Source organism: Podarcis erhardii (assembly GCF_964252035.2).
Source record: "Podarcis erhardii genome assembly, chromosome: 1".
NCBI classification, from domain to species: domain Eukaryota; kingdom Metazoa; phylum Chordata; class Lepidosauria; order Squamata; family Lacertidae; genus Podarcis; species Podarcis erhardii.
Genome location: NC_138497.1, coordinates 129,712,481 through 129,731,267, shown reverse-complemented (window position 1 = coordinate 129,731,267; position 18,787 = coordinate 129,712,481). Strand labels below are relative to the sequence as shown.

Below are 18,787 nucleotides of genomic sequence, written 5' to 3'. Positions count from 1 at the left end.
GTGAAGGCCAATTTATGCAAGGGGTTTAGATTTCTGTAGTAGATGAGTTAAGGGTAAGACTTTTTTCTTTCTGCTTTTTTCGTTTCTGGTATTCTTCTGTAAAATTTGAAACTTGTAAGAAGGTTGTATTAAAAGCCCCCCCCCCCCAAGCAAGGAACACCTGTGTCCTAGAAGCGGTTTAGTCATGCTGGCCACATGATCCAGAAAGCAGTCTATGGAACAAACGCTGGCTCCCTCAGCCTGAAAACGAGACGAGCGCCACAACCCCATAGTTGCCTTTGACTGGACTTAACCGTCCAGGGGTCCTTTACCTTTATATTACAATCTTTAAAAGATCTCTGGAGGCAACCCTGTATACAGAAGTTTTTTCAATGTTTAATGTTTTGTTATGTTTTTATATATGTTGGAAGCTGCCCAGAGCAGCTGGGGCAACCCAGTCAGATGAGTGGTGCTTAATAAAATAATAAAATAAATAAATAAATAAATAAATAAATAAATAAATAAATAGAAGAAGAAGAAGAAGAAGAAGAAGAAGAAGAAGAAGAAGAATAGAATCGGACATCCCTATTTTCATCAGATAAATATTGGAGAGTATGGTGTACAGTGGTACCTCAGGTTACATACGCTTCAGGTTACATATGCTTCGGGTTACAGACTCCGCTAACCCAGAAATAGTGCTTCAGCTTAAGAACTTTGCTTCAGGATGAGAACAGAAATCGTGCTCTGGCGGCGCAGCAGCAGCAGGAGGCCCCATTAGCTAAAGTGGTGCTTCAGGTTAAGAACAGTTTCAGGTTAAGTACGGACCTCCGGTACGAATTACCGGTAAGTGCTTAACCCGAGGTACCACTGTACATACTCACTATGCCATTAAAATAAATTATGGGTGGGCTATAAATAATAAATCGATATAAATTATTATTATTATTATTATTATTATTATTATTATTATTATTATTTCCCTCAGAGAATTCTGGGTACTGTAGTTTGTTCAGGGCTGCTGGGAACTATAACCCTGTGAGGGGTAAACTACCGCCTAGGGTCCAGAATTCATTGAGGGAAAGAATGGGCTTCACATGACGCGCTGTATATTCAGCACATGATGTCCCCCAACAAATCCTTGGAATTGTGAAGGTGCTGGGAACTGGAGCTCTGTTGGGATAAACTACAGTTCCGTATATTGTCTCCCTCCTTATTTAACTTATATGCAGAGGACTTCCGGGTCGGCGCCATCGCCGAATGGCGGACTCCCTCCGAGCTCCGGAGGGAGTCTGCTGGGTAGGGGTCGGGTCCTGCCGCGCCAGCGACGCGGGGACCCTCAAAAACCATGGCCGGAGATGCCCATGGACTTGGTGACTCGGCAGGCACCATTTGCGCCCCCCCGACCCGCGAAGGAGCCTTTTTAAAGGCTGCGGAGCGGGTGACGGGGGGGTGTGGTGCTATGAGTCCACTGCTTCCCCTGCCTAGCGAAGCCGCATGCCATTCGGCGGAGAGCAATGACTTCTTCTTTGGAAATTTCGGATTTGGACTAAAAAGAACAACCCGTGAGTAAATTTATTGGACTTTAAAAGGGAAATTTGATCTACGAATTTGGAGCGAGCGGGGGGGGTGCAAAAAGGAAGTCTGCCCCCCCCTGTTGTAGATGGCTTAACGCAAGGATTTGACAACTAAGATCGAGAGATGAACTTGCTTATTTGAAAAAAAAAATTAACTTCACGAAGGGAAATTACAATAATTGTGCTGGAGGAGAAGATTGGTTTGTGGGAACTAAAGTGCAACCCCGCCCCCGGGAACCGGGAACGATCCGCTATGAGAGACTGGCGAAGAGACACAGAAACTTTGACAACTGTCAAAGTAGCTGTCAAAGCAGGAAAATAAAAGAGAACTTTGTTACGATGGCTTTGCTGATTAGATTTGTTACAATTTGGACATAAATTATTGGAAATAAAGGCAACAAGTTGTTTGACTTTTGGGTTTGATCTTGAAAGAAATTAAGTTACCATATTCCCTCTAGAGGGAGGCTGGGACATTGCAACAGTAGCAGCAAGTGGAAAAATACTATGAATTTGAACAGGGTTCGTTATCTCTTGGGAAAGCTGCAAAAACGAAGCATTATTTTGTCTACAGAGGTTTCTATACTAAAGGAGACAATGGATTTATCTATTGAAGAAAGGAAGGGACTTGACGTAAGTTATGTTCCTGAATAACAAAAGCCTCTGTGGAGAACAAGAAGTTTCTGAATTAGAAGGTTTCTGCAGCAGAACAGGAAAAAGCAACCTGAGGAATAAGAGCTGGACTAAACTTGAAGTTGGAGCATTTGGAACATCCAGACTTTAAAAGGATCAAGAAACAGAATTTGAGTTAGACTCTTAAACATAGAGGTCTGGATGGAAGAAGAATGATCTTTTCTGAGAGTTTCTCCGAGATTGGACTTTCTGAAATTAAAAGCTATCAAAAGACGGCAAAGTGGAGCTGAGATATAGACGTGGATGCACGAGGCTGGCAGTAGACAATGGATGAACTTTGGGGATCGGAACCGGGGAATGGGGGGGGGGAGATTTGGAACCCAAAGGCTGTAAAATTACATAATTTTTTTTCTTTCTTTTCTTTTTTTCTTGTCTGTTGTTTGAAAATAGGGGAATTCGTGGAAGGGAAATGGGGTCGATCTTAGGGAACTATATAAAATATAAGGAGAAATGGTTAATTAAGATAAATAAGATAAATTACAAATAAGGCTTTAAAACTAGGGGTAAGAATTTGTGGAATCAATTTAAGGGAAATGGAATACAACGGGGGGGGGGGGGGAGTCCGGGAAAGATGTCACTGAAACTAAGTGTAAACTATATTTGTCTTTTCTTTCTATCTTTCCTTTTTGTTCTGGAAAATTTTAATAAATATCATTTAAAAAAAAAAATAACTTATATGCAGAATGCGTCATGCGAAAGGCTGGGCTGGATGAATCCCTAGCTGGAATTAAGACTGCCGGAAGAAATATCAACAACCTCAGATATGCAGATGACACAACCTTGATGGCAGAAAGTGAGGAGGAATTAAATAACCTTTTAATGAGGGTGAAAGAAGAGAGCACAAAATATGGTCTGAAGCTTAACATCAAAAAAACTAAGATCATGGCCACTGGTCCCATTACCTCCTGGCAAATAGAAAGGGAAGAAATGGAGGCAGTGAGAGATTTTACCTTCTTGGGCTCCATGATCACTGCAGATGGTCACGAAATTAAAAGACATCTGCTTCTTGGGAGAAAAGCAAAGACAAACCTAGACAGCATCTTAAAAAGCAGAGACATCACCTTGCCAACAAAGGTCCGTATAGTTAAAGCTATGGTTTTCCCAGTAGTGATGTATGGAAGTGAGAGCTGGACCATAAAGAAGGCTGATCACCAAAGAATTGTTGCTTTTGAATTCTGGTGCTGGAGGAGACTCTTGAGAGACCCGTGGACTGCAAGAAGATCAAACCTCTCCATTCTGAAGGAAATCAGCCCTGAGTGCTCACTGGAAGGACAGATTGTGAAGCTGAGGCTCCAGTACTTTGGCCACCTCATGAGAAGAGAAGGCTCCCTGGAAAAGACCCTGATGCTGGGAAAGATGGAGGGCACAAGGAGAAGGGGATGACAGAGGACGAGATGGTTGGACAGTGTTCTCAAAGCTACAAACATGAGTCTGACCAAACTGCGGGAGGCAGTGGAAGACAGGAGTGCCTGGCGTGCTCTGGTCCACGGGGTCACGAAGAGTCAGACACGACTAAACGACTAAACAACAACAACAACACAGTTCCAGGTCTTTGTGGGGGAAGCAGTGTGATTTAAATGTACGCCGTGCAGTGCTCCCCCCCCAAAAAAACATTTAGAGGTGCTCTCCTTTTCCTACTCATATTGAAATACTGCCCCTCAATGAGGCCAACGGTTCACAAAATGTTTAGGGGTATGCGTACCCCAGCAAACCCCCAGAGAAAAGCACTGGCGTGTTCCTCCCAGTCTGCTTCCTACATACAGTTTTTGCTATATCTGCTTCAGGGATAGAGGCATAGAAATAGAAGCCATGCAATTGCTGCCATCTATGAAAAGCCATGAGCAAAGGTCGGCCTGTTTTTCTTTCTTTTCTGCTTGATTTAGGAGAGCTTCCAGCTACAGCCATTCTTTGTTTTGCTATTTTTATTCCATTTCATGTTTATTCTCTTCTCCATAGTGCACCGTTTCGTGGGAAAAGAGAGTTTTGGCACATCCTATACTGCTTGGGTTCCAAGCTTTCTTGGAATGGCCTTCCTGCCAAGATCAGCAAAAGGAGACCTAGAACATTGGCCAAGGCAAACAGAGAGGTCTCAGAATGTGAAAGTGACTCTTTCTTATGGCGTTTTGCTTGATTTTGGGGTGTCCGGTGAGAACACTTTCCCAGTACCCTCATCAAATGGTAATTTTCTGGAGTCTTTGAGGCCATTGTGATAGTTAAATTGGAGTCGATATAACTTTGGAGTGTGGCGTTAAAAACTGTTGAAGGAGGTCCATAATGGAAGAAAGCTGGAATGTAAGAAATAAATATTAAAACAAGATGGAGTTATTCAAAATTGGTGAGTTGATTCTGCTTCTGCATATAAAAAAACCCCACAATTTGGTGTATGTATCAGGGCTTTTTCAAGACAGAACTCGCTGGAACGCATTTCTGGCCCCTCTCAGGTGGGTACTATTGCCTTTCTAGGAGAATTAGGAAGGTGTTCAAGGTGAGTTTAAATCCTTCTCAATATTGATAAAGATTCCAACATATAGTTAGCAGAGTAAAAACTTAAACACGTTGCAGGATTCCCAAAAAATAGACCAGAGGCAGTTGTATTTCATCTAACAGAGCTTTACTGCTACTGAAGGCAAATGAGCATAACGGTCATGAATCTAATACATTCAGGATTGGCACAGTCCATAAAAATCCAGTTGCAGCAGACTTAACTTAAACTTACAATGACTTATAATAAGTCTAAAAACCTTAACACTAAGTGTTATACTGAGTTGAATAGGATCCAAAATGCAGTAGTCTGATTGGCCCTAGAACAATAGGATTCAGAATGCAGCAGTCTGATTGGTCCACATGAGCCACCCAATCCAGTTCCAGGTGGAAGTGAATCCGCAACCTGATTGGCCTACAGGTGAATCCCGGAATTAGCCAATCATGTGGGGCCCATTGTGTAAATAATGTATATAAAGCAGACATTCTGAGGGAACATTCATTCCTCCTCACCACTATGAGCTGAATAAACAGCATGAAATCCAATCTCGACTCAGAGTATATTTCACTAAGCATTCTATGTACAAAACACACCAGAAGGAAGAGAGATAGAAAGTGAAAGTGAAACCCAGGCTCCTTCTGGCCTTACTATTATAGTCAGCATGACCTTGGCAGAAGAGATAACAGATCCAGTTGAAGCCAGCTGTACTCAGCTTCTCTGAAGGAATAACCCAAACACCATGAACCTTCTGCTTGTTTCTTTCACACAGAGAAGCTTCCAGAACCCTCTGGAACTCATTAGAATAGGAAAGATATCTACACATCAGATCAATACTTTCTGCACTAAGAAATGCAAACTGACAAGTTCTGACACCACTTTTTTGAGAAGAATAGCGCTGTGTACTTTAGAAATTTCATTCGCTGAGACCAGCATAACAACCATCTCTGGGAAGTAAGATTAATACTATTGTATGTGTTGTTTTTTGCATTATTTCTCACATTTACATTTTTCCATCATGGAACTCACGGCAATGTGCACCGTATTTTTTGCTCTATAAGACGCACTTTTCCCCCTGCAAAAATTAAGGGGAAATGTGTGTGCGTCTTATGGAGCGAATGCAGGCTCCATGGCTTCAGCGATAGCAACGCGAAGCCTCCGAAGCGCAGTGGGAGTGCTCCCACTGCGCTCCGGAGGCTTCGCATTGCTTTTGCTGAAGCCTGGAGAGAAAGAGGGGTCGGTGCAAACCGATCCCTCTTGCTCTCCTGGCTTTGCTTCACTGGAGAGGTGTTGCACAACTTTCCCTCTCTGCGCAGCGCCCCGCCAGCGAAGCGGGAGGAGGACTGGAAGGGGCTCCATTTCTCCTGCCGCTTCGCTCAAGGGGCGCTGTGCAGAGAGGGAGAGAATTTTTTTTTCTTGTTCTCCCCCTCTAAAACAAGGTGCGTCCTATGGTCGGTGCGTCCTATAGAGCGAAAAATACAGTATATGTGGTTCCCAGGTGGTCTCCAATCTAACAGCTGACCAGACCTGGACCCATTTAGCTTGAGCAAGGCAGTAGCTTTGTGTACCTGCAAGACCATGCGCTGAGACCAGGTGCCATCCTGGCAGCTGAGAAGTCCTGGTGAATCACATGTGCGTAAAAAGGCAAAGTCGTAACATACCAGCTGCTATGCGGCGCTTCTCCATCATTTGTAGCTTGCGTTTGGGTAAACACAGTTGTTTTGAGATCCACTTGTGGTACGATGGACAGGTGCTGAGATCCACCAGTCGCAAAACCTCGCACACACCCTGATGAAATGACAGAAAAAACTACTGCTGAGTAGATCGTATGGGCCCATAGCTATGCACATCTTCCCAAGATTAGAACACAGAGGAGGGCAGGGGAGGAAAAGGAATTGACCTGATCTATAAACCTTGGTTATGGAACAACTGATTGGTTCAAAACTGGGAAAGGAGAACGACAAGGCTGTATATTGTCTCCCTGCTTCTTTAACTTATATGCAGAATTCATCATGCAAAAGGCTTGCCTGGATGAATCCCTAGCCGGAATTAAGATTGCAACAACCTCAGATATGCAGATGACACAACCTTGATGGCAGAAAGTGAGGAAGAATTAAAGAACCTTTTATTGAGGGTGAAAGAGGAGAGCGCAAAATATGGTCTGAAGCTCAACATCAAAAAAAAGAAGATCATGGCCACTGGTCCCATCACCTCCTGGCAAATAGGAGGGGAAGAAATGGAGGCAGTGAGAGATTTTACTTTCTTGGGCTCCATGATCACTGCAGATGGTGACAGCAGCCACGAAATTAAAAGACGCCTGCTTCTTGGGAGAAAAGAAATGACAAACCTAGACAGCATCTTAAAAAGTAGAGACATCACCTTGCAAACAAAGGTCCGTATAGTAAAAGCTATGGTTTTCCCAGTAGTGATGTATGGAAGTGAGAGCTGGACCATAAAGAAGGCTGACTGCCGAAGAATTAATGCTTTTGAATTCTGGTGTTGGAGGAGACTCTTGAGAGTCCCATGGACTGCAAGAAGATCAAACGTATCCATTCTTAAGGAAATCAGCCCTGAGTGCTCACTGGAAGGACAGATCCTGAAGCTGAGGCTCCAATACTTTGGCCACCTCATGAGAAGAGAAGGCTCCCTGGAAAAGACCCTGATGTTGGGAAAGATGGAGGGCACAAGGAGAAGGGGACGACAGAGGACGAGATGGTTGGACAGTGTTCTCAAAGCTACCAGCATGAGTTTGACCAAACTGCGGGAGGCAGTGGAAGACAGAAGTGCCTGGCGTGCTCTGGTCCAGGAGGTCACGAAGAGTCGGACACGACTAAACGACTAAACAACAACAACAACAGAAACCTTGACAGTTTATAGGAAGTTTCCTGAGGAATACAGTCAAACCTCGGTTGTTGAACGTAATCCGTTCCGGAAGCCCCATTCGGCTTCCGAAACATTCGACAACCAAGGCATGGCTTCTGATTGGTTGCAGGAGCTTCCTGCACTCAAGAGGAAACTGTGTCAGATGTTCAGCTTCTGAAAAATGTTCGAAAAACGGACCATTTACCACTGGGGTTTTGGTGCTCGGGAGCTGAATCGTTCAAAAACAGAGCCATCTGATGGAGATGATGGACTTTTGGGAGCTAGTCGACCTGACCGGAGGAGTCCGCGACCAGAAGGAGGAGGAGTACAAGGAAGAATGGAGGAAATTTAAAGAATATTTAGCTATGCTAAGATAATTTAAATAGAAATACTTGCAAATACCAGATTGGCTTAGGATTTAAATACAGTGGTGCCTCGCAAGACGAAAAGAATCCGTTCCACGACTCTCTTCGGGGTTAACCAATCTGTCTGGGGATTGGGCTGGCTCTGGAAGACGTATGTTTAAGCAGAGAACCCACCCCCCATTTCACCGCAACACAGGGGATTGCACTGACAACTTTTCAGCGTATGCCCAGTGACTCCCCTCAACACGACCCCTTTAATGTTGAACCCTGGGATCTCCGCCACGGGGGGGGGGGGGGATGTGTCACCGCTTCACCACCACCACCCCCATTTAGGGAAGATAGACTAAAGGATTCCACCCAAGGCCTAAAACCACCAAAGTTGTGACATTTTGCTACTGGGAAGGCGAAACCTGCCAATGCAGGGGAAATTCCTTCCTGGTCCTTTAAGAGACCGTAGCAGCGCCCGCATACCTGTAAAGCAGAAGTTAAAAGGTAAAGGTAAAGGGACCCCTGACCGTTAGGTCCAGTCATGACCAACTCTGGGGTTGCGGTGCTCATCTCGCTTTATTGGCCAAGGGAGCCGGCGTACAGCTTCCGGGTTATGTGGCCAGCATGACCAAGCCGCTTCTGGCGAACCAGAGCAGCGCACGGAAATGCCATTTACCTTCCCGCTGGAGCGGTACCTATTTATCTACGTGCACTTTGAGGTGCTTTTGAACTGCTAGGTTGGCAGGAGCAGGGACCGAGCAACGGGAGCTCACCCCGTGGCGGGGATTCAAACTGCCGACCTTCTGATCGGCAAGTCCTAGGCTCTGTGGTTTAACCTACAGCACCACCCGCATCCCTTAAAGAAGAAGTTAACCTGCAATAAAAATCCTAAACGAAGGGAGGGAAGGGCAGAGTAGGTGAAGCTGACTGAGAGCTCCCTGGTAGGCTCTGCCCCCTTTTTAGGCTAACAGAGCGGACCGGAGTGAAGACTACACCTTCTTGGTCCACTCCCCTGGCTCTGCCTCCCCAGTCACAATTGGTTATTTGAACTTGAGGTTTGGGGGGAACCTCAAGGTTCGTGACTTGGGGAGGCGGTCCAGGAGCGCTCTGCTAGGAGTCACAGAAGATCAGGGGAGCTGCGCGCGGCCATGCAAAGGGACCCTCTATTTGATGTGGAGAGTGGTCATTATGCTCTAACTTCTACTTTGTGCATGGACTTGTAAATAAAAGATTTCCACGGCAATATACCCCCCATAGCTGTCAACCTTCCCTTTTTTTGCGGGGAAATTCCCTTATTCCAGTGCTGTTTCCCGCTTGTTCCCAGTGCCATCCCGGACTGTTAGGTATCCCGTAGACTGTCCCCAAGACAGGTGAGGCTGCTGATCCCTTATTTTCAAATCTGAAAGTTGACAGCTATGAAAGCCACCCATCCCAGAACTGACGTCCAATATGCTCACCTCCAAAGGAAACAGACCCCACCCCCAAGGGCTACAGTGGTATCCCCACCTGTTGGGAAAATAAAGCATATTATGAAGGATTAATCACACGCTGAGCTCACCTTTGTAATAAATATCATCGTGGACGTATCTGTGATGTCGCTAGTAATCACCTGCCCATAGTGGAACCTCTCGATTTTGCAGAAGTAGGCTATTTTCGCTACTGAAGAATCGGGCAGTGTTTCGAAAAGGTCGACGCTTCTGAAAAAAGGAGGGATACATGGAAAGCTTTCATCTGCAAGGGTTTCAAGCTGGTAACCGTGATTTCAGTGCCGAGGTAAGCATGGGCCTACACATTCACCCTTGAGAGGAGGGAGGTGTTAGAAAAATAATAATAATAAAAGGACTGGAAAGTGCTGGGAATCTGCATATTGGGTCAGAATGAGCAGCGCTTATTGGGAAAGAGGTTTTTTTATTTTATTTTAAAGCAGCTCTTTTTTGGAACTGTGCTTCTTGTGACAACGAAACAGCAGCTGACTCAGACTTTTCATAGTAAAAGCACTCTTGTACAGTGGTATCTCAGGTTACAGACGCTTCAGGTTACAGACTCCACTAACCCAGAAGTAGTACAGTGGTACCTCTGGTTACGTACTTAATTCGTTCCGGAGGTACGTTCTTAACCTGAAACTGTTCTTAACCTGAGGTACCACTTTAGCTAATGGGGCCTCCTACTGCCACTGGCGCGCGATTTCTGTTCTCATCCTGAGGTAAAGTTCTTAACCCAAGGTACTACTTCTGGGTTAGCGGTGTCTGTAACCCGAAGTGTTTGTAACCCGAGGTGTTTGTAAGAACTTTGCTTCAGGATGAGAACAGAAATCGCCACAGTGCAGCGGCAGCAGGAGACCCCATTAACTAAAGTGGTACCTCAGGTTAAGAACAGTTTCAGGTTAAGAACGGACCTCCAGGACAAATTAAGTTCTTAACCTGAGGTACCACTGTATCACATAAGGATGCACTCACTGTAAAGGTAAAGGACCTCTGACAGTTAAGTCCAGTTGCAGACGACTCTGGGGTTGCGGCACTCATCTCGCTTTACAGGCCAAGGGAGCCGGCGTACAGCTTTCGGGTCATGTGGCCAGCATGACTAAGCCGCTTCTGGCGCAATGGAACACCGAAACCAGAGCAGCGCACAGAAACGTTGTTTACCTTCCCGGCATCTATTAATCTGCTTGCACTTTTCGGGGTGCTTTCGAACTGCTAGGTTGGCAGGAGCTAGGACTGAGCAATGGAAGTTCACCCCGTCGCAGGGATTCAAACCACCAACCTTTTGATTGGCAAGCCCAAGGCTCAGTGGTTTAGACCACAGCACCACCCACCTTCCATGCACTCACGGTGAGAAAGCTTAAATACACATTGTCATTAGAGGTTGTGACGCAAAGCCTGGCTTTTTAAAGGAGCCGGGAAGAGGGCAAAGGGACACGAGAGGGGAAAGGAATGATGCAGAGAAGCAGTGGTACAGAGTTACGCAGGGATACGTTACCTCAGAAATTCATATCGGTTTTTGAACTCTCGGTTAAGTTCCTTGTCTAGCTCGTAGGCAAAAAAATCACTTTTGTCCACCACCAACAGTTCCGTTTCCTCCAGGCAGACAACAGTGGCAACCCTCCTTGTGTTTTGCAAAAGGGCAATTTCCTAATAATAAGCAGGAAGATAGGAATGAATCTGGGCAGCACAGCCAATAGTAGGTGCCTACAGCCAGTGATATTTCAAGTCAATCTACAATTCTTCACTTTGTGGTTCTCAGCAATGCATAGTTCTACTATCTCTTCCTATTCTATCACCATTTTTTCTTTCCTCATCCACCTCCCGCTTTTCCTCAGGACATCCCTACTTTCAACAGAGAAATGTTGGAGGGTATGTGTTATGTATTGAAGTTCTCACCCTGGCCACCAGGAGTATCGTGTATATAGTTTTCACTCAGGTCCACGTCAGAAACCCTGGGTTGTTGTTGCTACAGTGTTGACAGCCGGCTGCCTATAAAAGCAGGCCAGCTGGGCTGTTTGCAGTTCAGTTCTGTTCCAGCTTACAAATAAAGAGCTGTTTGAAGAATCGCTGTGTTGTCTGATATGTTCACCCACAACTTAACAGTATGGAGTTATGCGACCGCGGAGCCAAGAAGATAAGTAACTATACAATCTTTAGAAGACATCTGAAGGCAGCCCTGTACCGGGAAGTTGTTTAATGTTTCATGTCTTTATATATGTTGGAAGCCAACCAAAGTGGCTGAGGCAACCCAGTCATATGGGCAGGGTATAAATAATAAAAGTATTATTATTGTTATTATTGAATAGGAAAAGGTAAAGGGACCCCTGACCGTTAGGTCCAGTCGTGGACGACTCTGGGGTTGTGGTGCTCATCTCACTTTATTGGCCGAGGGAGCCGGCATACAGCTTCCAGGTCATGTGGCCAGCATGACTAAGCCGCTTCTGGCAAACCAGAGCAACGCACGGAAATGCCGCTTCCCGCTGGAGTGGTATCTATTTATCTACTTGCACTTTGACATGCTTTCGAACTGCTAGGTTGGCAGGAGCAGGGACCGAGCAACGGGAGCTCACCCCGTCGCGGGGATTCGAACTGCCGACCTTCTGATCCTAGGCTCTGTGGTTTAACCCACAGCACTACCCGCGTCCCACTATTATTGAAGATTATTGAATAGGACACCCCTATTTTCATTGGAGAAATGTTAGGGGGTATGCTTTTCTCTCGCCTGCTGTGGCTTACAACTCTAAACCATTGTTTCCACAGCACCTCTGCTCTTTTCACGGCAGTTTTTCTCCTCCTCTGGCTACTGCTCTGCTTTCCTAGACTCTAATTTTTCTGTTTGCCCTACCCCTCTCTATCTGAGAATTTGTTCTGAGTACCAGAACTGAACTCAGATCCTGGGATTCCATGTTGATGTAAAGGTCCATGCATTAATATATATATATAAATTCTGAAATGGATGATTAATCCAGAATGCGGCAGCTGGGATGGGTGACTGGGAGCGGCTGCCGAGACTATATAACACCGGTCCTGAATGACCTACATTGGCTCCCAGTAGGTTTCTGAGCACAATTCAGAGTGTTGGTGCTGATCTTTAAAGCCCTAAATAGCCTCGGCCCAGTATAGCTTAAGGAGCGTCTCCACCCCCATCGTCCAGCCCACACACTGAGGTCCAGCTCCGAGGGCCTTCTGGCAGTTCCCTCACTGCAAGAAGTGAGGTTACAGGGAACCAGGCAGAGGGCCTTCTCTGTAGTGGCACCCGCCCTATGGAGCACCCTCCCACCCGATGTCAAGGAAATAAACAAACATCTGACTTTTAGAAGACATCTAAAAGACATCACCTGTATCAGGAAATTTTAAATGTCTAATGTTTTATCATTTTTAATGTCCTGTAAGCTGCCCAGAGTGACTGGGAAAAGCCAGCCAGATGGGTGGGGTATAAATAATAATATTATTATTAATAATAATATTCTTCTTACAGATTAGCACTTACACCAAAACAAGCACCTCTCCGAACTGTAGTCGGAGCGGCTTCTACAAACGCGCTGCTACCATCCTCGTCATCAGTGATAGCAACGGAACCACAATAGATGAAGTAGAAACTGTCTGCCTGGTGTCCCTTTTTGATGATGACTCTCCTGCGACCAAACCTAGAAAGCAGACAACCGAACAAGATCATTAGCTAGTGGAAATAAACCTGAACCGAAAGACGTCTGTTTACAGAAGCAGCATAGGTAAAAAAAAAAGGTAAATGTAAAGGACCCCTGGACAGTTACGTCCAGCCAAAGGAGACTATGGGGTTGCGGTGCCCATCTCGCTTTCAGGCCAAGGGAGCCGGCGTTTGTCCACAGACAGCTTTCTGGATCATGTGGTCAGCATAACTAAACTGCTTCTGGCACAATGGGACACTGTGATGGAAACCAGAGCACACGGAAATGCTGTTTACCTTCCCGCCACTGTGATACCTATTTATCTACTTGCACTGGCATGCTTTCCAACTGCTAGGTTGGCAGGAGCCAGGACAGAACAACGGGAGCTCACTCTGTTGCGGGGATTTGAACCGCCGACCTTCTGATTGGCAAGCCCAAGAGGCTCAGTGGTTTAGACCACAGTGCCACCTGCGTAGGAACGGTACATCTAGACTGAGTTGTACACAAATCCCATTAGTAACTGTACAATCCACACTTTGTCATGCGGTCTGCCACATACAGCAAACCACTCCTGGACTTTTTAAGCACGGAAGTTGACTCCAATTTAAAAAGCAACATCCCCGGTTTATGTTTGAACTGGGGGCTGAGTCCCCGCTTCTGCTGCTTGCCAAACCCTGCTCCCTGCTCTCCTCCTCGGTAACCCATTAGATATTATGCAGCTGCTATAGACATACCCTCCAGCATTTCTCCATTAAAAATAAAAAGGTAAAGGTAAAGGACTCTTGACAGTTAAGTCCAGTCACAAATAACTCTGGGGTTGCGACACTCATCTCACTTTACTGGCCAAGGGAGACGACGTTTGTCCGCAGACAGTTTTTCTGGGTCATGTGGCCAGCATGACTAAGCCGCTTCTGGCGAAACCAGAGCAGCGCATGGAAATGCCGTTTACCTTCCCGCCTATTTATCTACTTGCACTGGTGTGCTATCGAACTGCTAGGTTGGCAGGAGCTGGGACCGAGCAACAGGAGCTCACAATGTCGCAGGGATTCGAACCGCCGACCTTCTGATCGGCAAGTCTTAGGCTCTGTGGTTTAGACCACAGCGCCACTGGCATGGCCACAGCGCCAATAAAAATAGGGACGTCCTATTCCAGAATAATAATTTTATTACTGATACTCAGCCCATCTATTGGGTTGCCCCAGCCACTCTGGGCGGCTTCCAAGATATATAAAAAATAACAATAAACTTTTTTTTTTTTTTTAAAAAACTTCCCTATACAGGGCTGCCTTCAGACGGCTCGGGAGTCAAATAACTCCATACCCTCCAACATTTCTCTGAAGAAAATAGGGATGCCCTAAGTTAAGGGACACGGGTGGCACTGTGGGTAAAACCTCGGCGCCTAGGACTTGCCGATCGCATGGTCGGTGGTTCGAATCCCCGCGGCGGGGTGCGCTCCCGTCATTCGGTCCCAGTGCCTGCCAACCTAGCAGTTCGAAAGCACCTCCGGGTGCAAGTAGATAAATAGGGACCGCTTACCAGCGGGAAGGTAAACAGCGATCCGTGTGCTGCGCTGGCTCGCCAGGTGCAGCTTGTCACGCTGGCCACGTGACCCGGAAGTGTCTGCGGACAGCGCTGGCTCCCGGCCTCTAGAGTGAGATGAGCGCACAACCCTAGAGTCTGACAAGACTGGGCCGTAAGGGCAGGGGTACCTTTACCCTTACCTTTAAGTTAAGGATACCGGGATGCGGGTGGCGCTGTGGCTTAAACCACAGAGCCTAGGACTTGCCGATCAGAAGGTCAGTAGTTCAAATCCCCGTGACGGGGTGAGCTCCCATTGCTTGGACCCTGCTCCTGCCAACCTAGCAGTTCGATAGCACGTCAAAGTGCAAGTAGATAAATAGGTACTGCTCCGGCGGGAAGGTAAACGGCGTTTCCGTGCGCTGCTCTGGTTCGCCAGAAGCAGCTTAGTCATGCTGGCTGCATGACCCGGAAGCTGTACACCGGCTCCCTCGGCCAGTAAAGCGAGATGAGTGCCGCAACCCCAGAGTCGGTCACGACTGGACCTAATGGTCAGGAGTCCCTTTACCTTTAAGGAAAGGAAGCTCTAGGATCAAATCAGAATCTGGGACGGCTTTTGTAAATCGGGGACTGTCCCTGGGAAATAGGGGCACTTGGAGAGTCTGAATAGAGATCGCCAGAGAGCCACTTCTGGGCGCCTTCCTCAATCCTACACTGTTCCTTCTGCCATTCTTCATGCCAAGCAATGGCGGAGGCTGCTATGGATCCCGAGGCCTGCCAGCCCCTAGTCCTTCTCCCCGCGGCTGGGCTGATTCTCCATGTTAGCTGGCACTGCGAGAAGCAGCAGAAGCAGATTGCCAAGCTGGTGGGCAATAGTGGCGCCAGCTAGCCTGGCCTTCTCGACTCAAGGCTGGCAGGCAGAGGAGCCGGTGGGCCTCTTTTTTAAACTGAGACTTCCAGATCTAGCTCTAGCTCTTTTTGGACCAGGATCGAACCAGCTTCAGTAACCCATCCCCTGGTAACCGCACAAGTGTGGTTTATCGCGATGGGCACTGCAAGAGCTGTGCTTCAAAGTAGCCGGGGAGCTGCAGCTGGCACAGAATGTGCCCACCTGACTATTGCAAGGGGTAAGTATGGGACCGCATAACAGCAATGCTGAAAGCAGTGCCTGTGAACTACCTGCACTGGCGTACAAAGGGGGGACTCGGGAGCGCCACCGTACTGTTATGTACTGAAGTTCATAGAATCATAGAATCATAGAGTTGGAAGAGACCACAAGGGCCATCGAGTCCAACCCCCTGCCAAGCAGGAAACACAATCAGAGCACTCCTGACATATGGTTGTCAAGCCTCTGCTTAAAGACCTCCAAAGAAGGAGACTCCACCACACTCCTTGGCAGCAAATTCCACTGTCGAACAGCTCTCACTGTCAGGAAGTTTTTCCTAATGTTTAGGTGGAATCTTCTTTCTTGTAGTTTGGAACCATTGCTCCGTGTCCGCTTCTCTGGAGCAGCAGAAAACAACCTTTCTCCCTCCTCTATGTGACATCCTTTTATATATTTGAACATGGCTATCATATCACCCCTTAACCTCCTCTTCTCCAGGCTAAACATGCCCAGCTCCCTTAGCCGTTCTTCATAAGGCATCGTTTCCAGGTCTTTGACCATTTTGGTTGCCCTCCTCTGGACACGTTCCAGTTTGTCAGTGTCCTTCTTGAACTGTGGTGCCCAGAACTGGACACAGTACTCCAGGTGAGGTCTGATCAGAGCAGAATACAGTGGCACTATTACTTCCCTTGATCTAGATGCTATACTCCTATTGATGCAGCCCAGAATTGCATTGGCTTTTTTAGCTGTCGCGTCACACCCTGGGCCAGCAGGGGGATACTGTAAATAGTTTTCACTCAGGTCCACATATGCAAATAAGGAACTGAAAGTGACTGGACTGGATAGTTACAGAAAGTGGTTACTGTTGCTTTGTAGTTGAGCTCTATATAAGCAGGTTGGCTGAACCCTTCAGCCCAGTTCTGTTCTGGCCTGTGAATAAACAAGAGCTGTTTGAAGAATCGCTGTGTCGTCTGATACGTTCACCCACAACTTAACAGGTACCATTTGGGGAAAGGGTGCCATCGCGGCCGCTGCCCCCGGGACATGTGCCACGCCTCCGTGGGCAATGCAGCATGCACCCGGGACGCATGCCAGCCATGCCCCTGCCTGTTCTCTGCTCCAGGGGCTGCAGCATGTTGCTTCTCCACTGGCTACCAGGCTCATTTCAGGGTATTGGTATTAGAATTTAGATCTCTGGACAATTCAGAAAGATGGAATCAAATTACAAAAATACACTGAATTGCTACAAAGCCCACCATCGCCACCCTTCCGGTTACCGTTCAAAACGAATCACTTTGGCCAGAAGACTTTGCAGGGTTGGACTATACTGTCGAAAGCTTTCCACGAACTGCAAGCGGTTCTGCAAATGTTTTATTTCAGAATCAGTCCTCCACGCCGGTGGCTTCTTGGTGATTTGGATTGCTTTAAAAGGAAAATGCTCCTGTGAAGATACCAAACATCGTTTAGATTAATAGACAAGCACATTTATGTGGGTCAGCGAAGGCATTCCTATGCTCCCGACAGACTTGAGCATGATTATTTTTCTCAGGAAATAAAACCAAATGACTCCCTTCTTGCCTTTTAGGTGCACCTGCAGAACATTTTATACAGCTGTCCGTGAGATTGTCTTACACTGAGAATCACAATTCAACTGAGAAAGCAATGGCTGCATTTTTTATTTTTTATTATGATTTTTTATTAAATTTTCTGTTTTACAATGTCAGATAAGCATTTTACATACGTAAGATATCCATGGCTTCCCTTCCTCTCTTTCCATGGTTCATTTCGCATATCTTATATCCCTGCATATTTTACAAAAACTATACTAATCGGTTTTGAATTACTACATCCATCAAAACTTATTTACACTGCTGTCTTAATGCTGCCAGTATTTTCAGCTGTACACAATTATTTTCCATATATTCAATAAACATTTCCCCATTTTCTTTAAAACGTATGTTCTTCTTGTTTTCTTCTTCTATATGTCAAGTCTGTAAGTTGTGCATATTCTGTCAACTTACTGTATTTTTCCGTCTATAAGGCGAGGTTATCATTTTTTTATTATTATTTATTTTTCCGTCTGTAAGGCGAGGTAATCAGCAAAACATTGTGCTTTAATAAAATAAGAAGAGAAGCTTTGGGGGGGGGGTGTTAAAGGCGTAGAGTGGGGATATTACGTCAATCACCGCGCTCCTCCTGTAACGTTGCGCTGCCCGCACACAAATGGAGCCGCATGAAGATACCGTAAGCCTCTCTCCCCGTTGTAGGGAAGGCAGAGTGGGAGGAGGCAAGCAGAATACTGTATGGAGGCTCCGCGGAAAGTGCTTAAAGTGATTGGGAAAAAAAGCTTCACCACTCTTTCCCACCCCCAAAAGCTCAACTCTGCCCCCCCCCCCCAAAGCTCAGCAACTGCCAGCGAGGGAACAGCTGATAGGCAGCCTGTTAGATGCCTGGGGCTGTTAGCCTCTGGGCAATCCTCCCTGTTAAGTTGTGGGTGAACATATCAGACGACGCAGTGATTCTTCAGAGAGCTCTTGTTTATTCACAGGCCAGAACAGAACTGAACTGAAGGGTTCAGCCAGCCTGCTATATATAGAACTCCACTAGAACGCAACAGTAACCATTTTCTGTAACTATCCAATCACTGAACGTCACTTTCAATCCCTTATTTGCATATGTGGGACTGAGTGAAAACTATCTACAGTAACCCCCTGCTGGCCCAGGGTGAGAACTTCAGTACATAACACACACACCCCTGCAAATTTCAACAAGTCAGGGCAATTCCCCCCCCCCATTTTCTTAATTTGGGTTCCCCAAAAATAGGGGGCGTCCAATACATGGGGGTGTCCAATACACAGAAAAATACGGTAAGTTGCCAATTTTTTAATGTTTGAGACCTTACTCATTTTCCATTTGGGGGCTAACAAAACATGGGGCGCAGTTGTTACATACATAAATACCTTTTCTGACACCTGGGAATTTCAGTACAGTGGTACCTCGGGTTAAGTACTTAATTTGTTCCGGAGGTCAGTTCTTAACCTGAAACTGTTCTTAACCTGAAGCACCACTTTAGCTAATGGGGCCTCCCACTGGCACCGC

The 18,787-nt window shown here is 46.4% G+C and overlaps 1 protein-coding gene across 3 annotated transcripts in view; it reads right to left on the bottom strand.

The window, feature by feature from the left end:
* Positions 1–18,787, bottom strand: part of LOC309351320 (cyclic nucleotide-binding domain-containing protein 2-like) — a 57,234-nt gene that overhangs the window by 18,212 nt on the left and 20,235 nt on the right. For all 3 annotated transcript variants that reach the window (XM_081878886.1, XM_081878885.1, XM_081878884.1), the window contains 5 exons: positions 16,966–17,129; positions 12,909–13,065; positions 10,914–11,065; positions 9,496–9,634; positions 6,384–6,510 (listed from right to left, as the gene is read on the bottom strand). In XM_081878886.1, the coding sequence (XP_081735012.1) occupies positions 6,384–6,510; positions 9,496–9,634; positions 10,914–11,065; positions 12,909–13,065; positions 16,966–17,129 (739 nt within the window). The remainder of the gene's footprint in view (positions 1–6,383; positions 6,511–9,495; positions 9,635–10,913; positions 11,066–12,908; positions 13,066–16,965; positions 17,130–18,787) is intronic.